Source organism: Eimeria maxima, genomic scaffold (genome assembly GCF_000499605.1).
Source record: "Eimeria maxima Weybridge genomic scaffold, Emw_scaff3010, whole genome shotgun sequence".
Taxonomy (NCBI): domain Eukaryota; phylum Apicomplexa; class Conoidasida; order Eucoccidiorida; family Eimeriidae; genus Eimeria; species Eimeria maxima.
In genome coordinates, this window is record NW_013565858.1 from 1 (window position 1) to 1,621 (window position 1,621).

The following is a 1,621-nucleotide window of genomic DNA, read 5'->3' on the forward strand; positions in this document are numbered from 1 at the left end:
TATATTTTAAATATATTATTTATTATTATTATTTATTATTTATTTATTATTTATTTATTGTTATTATTTATAATTAAGGAGATTTTTAGTTATATTGATTGATGGGCATGATGCAAACATGAACATAATATACACATATGCATGCATGCAGAACAAGAAGGATTTTTATTAAGTTATAAATATATACAATTAAATAATAATAAATAAATAAATATACAATTAAATAATAATAAATAAATAAATAAATGTACAATAAATAATACATTATATATTTATATATATATTGTTAAGACAAACAACAAAATCTGCATGAGGAAGGAAGTCTTGGTACAACAAGAACGAACAAGAGGAGAAAAAGAAGAAGAAAACAAATAAGAAAAGTTAATTATATACTTAAATAGTATATAATAATATAAATAAAGAATAAATAATAAATAAAATAGATAAAAATAGATAAAAAGGTAAGAAAAAAGTACCTGAATGTCATTACATCTCCTAATAGAGTCATATGTCTACAGTCTATATCCATTGAATATGCATCCATACATTTACGTATTTCGTTAATAATTACTTGACGAGCTGCCTCTATACCTAGTATCTGTATACAGGCAGGCAGACACACACACAGAGATGCATGCATCCATGCATTCATGCATCCATGTATGCATGCATGCATCCATCCATCCATCCATCCATGCATCCATGCATGCATGCATGCATGCATCCATGCATCCATGCCTGCATGCATCCATGCATCCATGCATGCATGCATAATAGTGTACATACATACATGCATACATACATGCATGCATGCAGACGAGCAAAGTAGTTGTTTGGGTGTTTGCAACATGGGAAGCTATCAGCAGATGGATAAACAAATCCCTAATGTGCAGCTGCTACTCCTTGCATGCATGCATGGATGCATGCATGCATGGATGCATGCATGGATGCATGCATGGATGAATAAATATGAGGGTAATTTACGACGTACCTGTGCGACCTCAGCAACATGATTAGATGTAACACTAACAGCCTTAACTCCTGGTGTACCCATGACCTCCCTTAATCCGTATCCCTCTACTGCTAATGCATATACATGTCTTATATTACCATCATTATCTCGTACTTCCTCATGTTTTATTACTCCTCTTTTTACATCCTTATATCCAGATAATACTACCTCTAATAAACCTATACACATATATATACATAATATATATAACACAAAAAGGAATACTCCTTCTTGCATGCATGCATACAGCCAATACCTACATGCATGCATGCATACATACATGCATGCAGAAAATACCTGCATGCATGCATGCATGTATGCATGCCTGCCTGCCTGCCTGCCCGCCTGCATGAATTCTGTTGATATATTACAACAAAATAATAAATATTATTAATAAATAAAATAAATAAAATAAAAAAAAATAAAAAAAATAAATAAATACCTGCTTTTAATGCCTGTATCTGGAAGAATATTTGGTCACCGCCTGGTGGTAAGACGCGAAGTTTCCATTCATTCACAACTTCTACACAATTTTTAGTTAATTTTATTTTATTTATCATTGTATGACGAAGAATTGCATCTTTTACCTATAAATATATATAAATATAT

The 1,621-nt window shown here is 31.1% G+C and overlaps 1 protein-coding gene across 1 annotated transcript; it reads right to left on the reverse strand.

Annotated features, from left to right (window-relative positions):
- Positions 1 to 476: 476 nt before the first annotated feature.
- Positions 477 to 1,191, reverse strand: EMWEY_00059860 (hypothetical protein, conserved; the record flags this gene model as incomplete). Its single annotated transcript, XM_013481266.1, has 2 exons — positions 477 to 598; positions 992 to 1,191. Coding segments are annotated over 2 exons (322 nt in total), but the record flags the coding sequence as incomplete, so codon positions are not given.
- Positions 1,192 to 1,621: the final 430 nt, after the last annotated feature.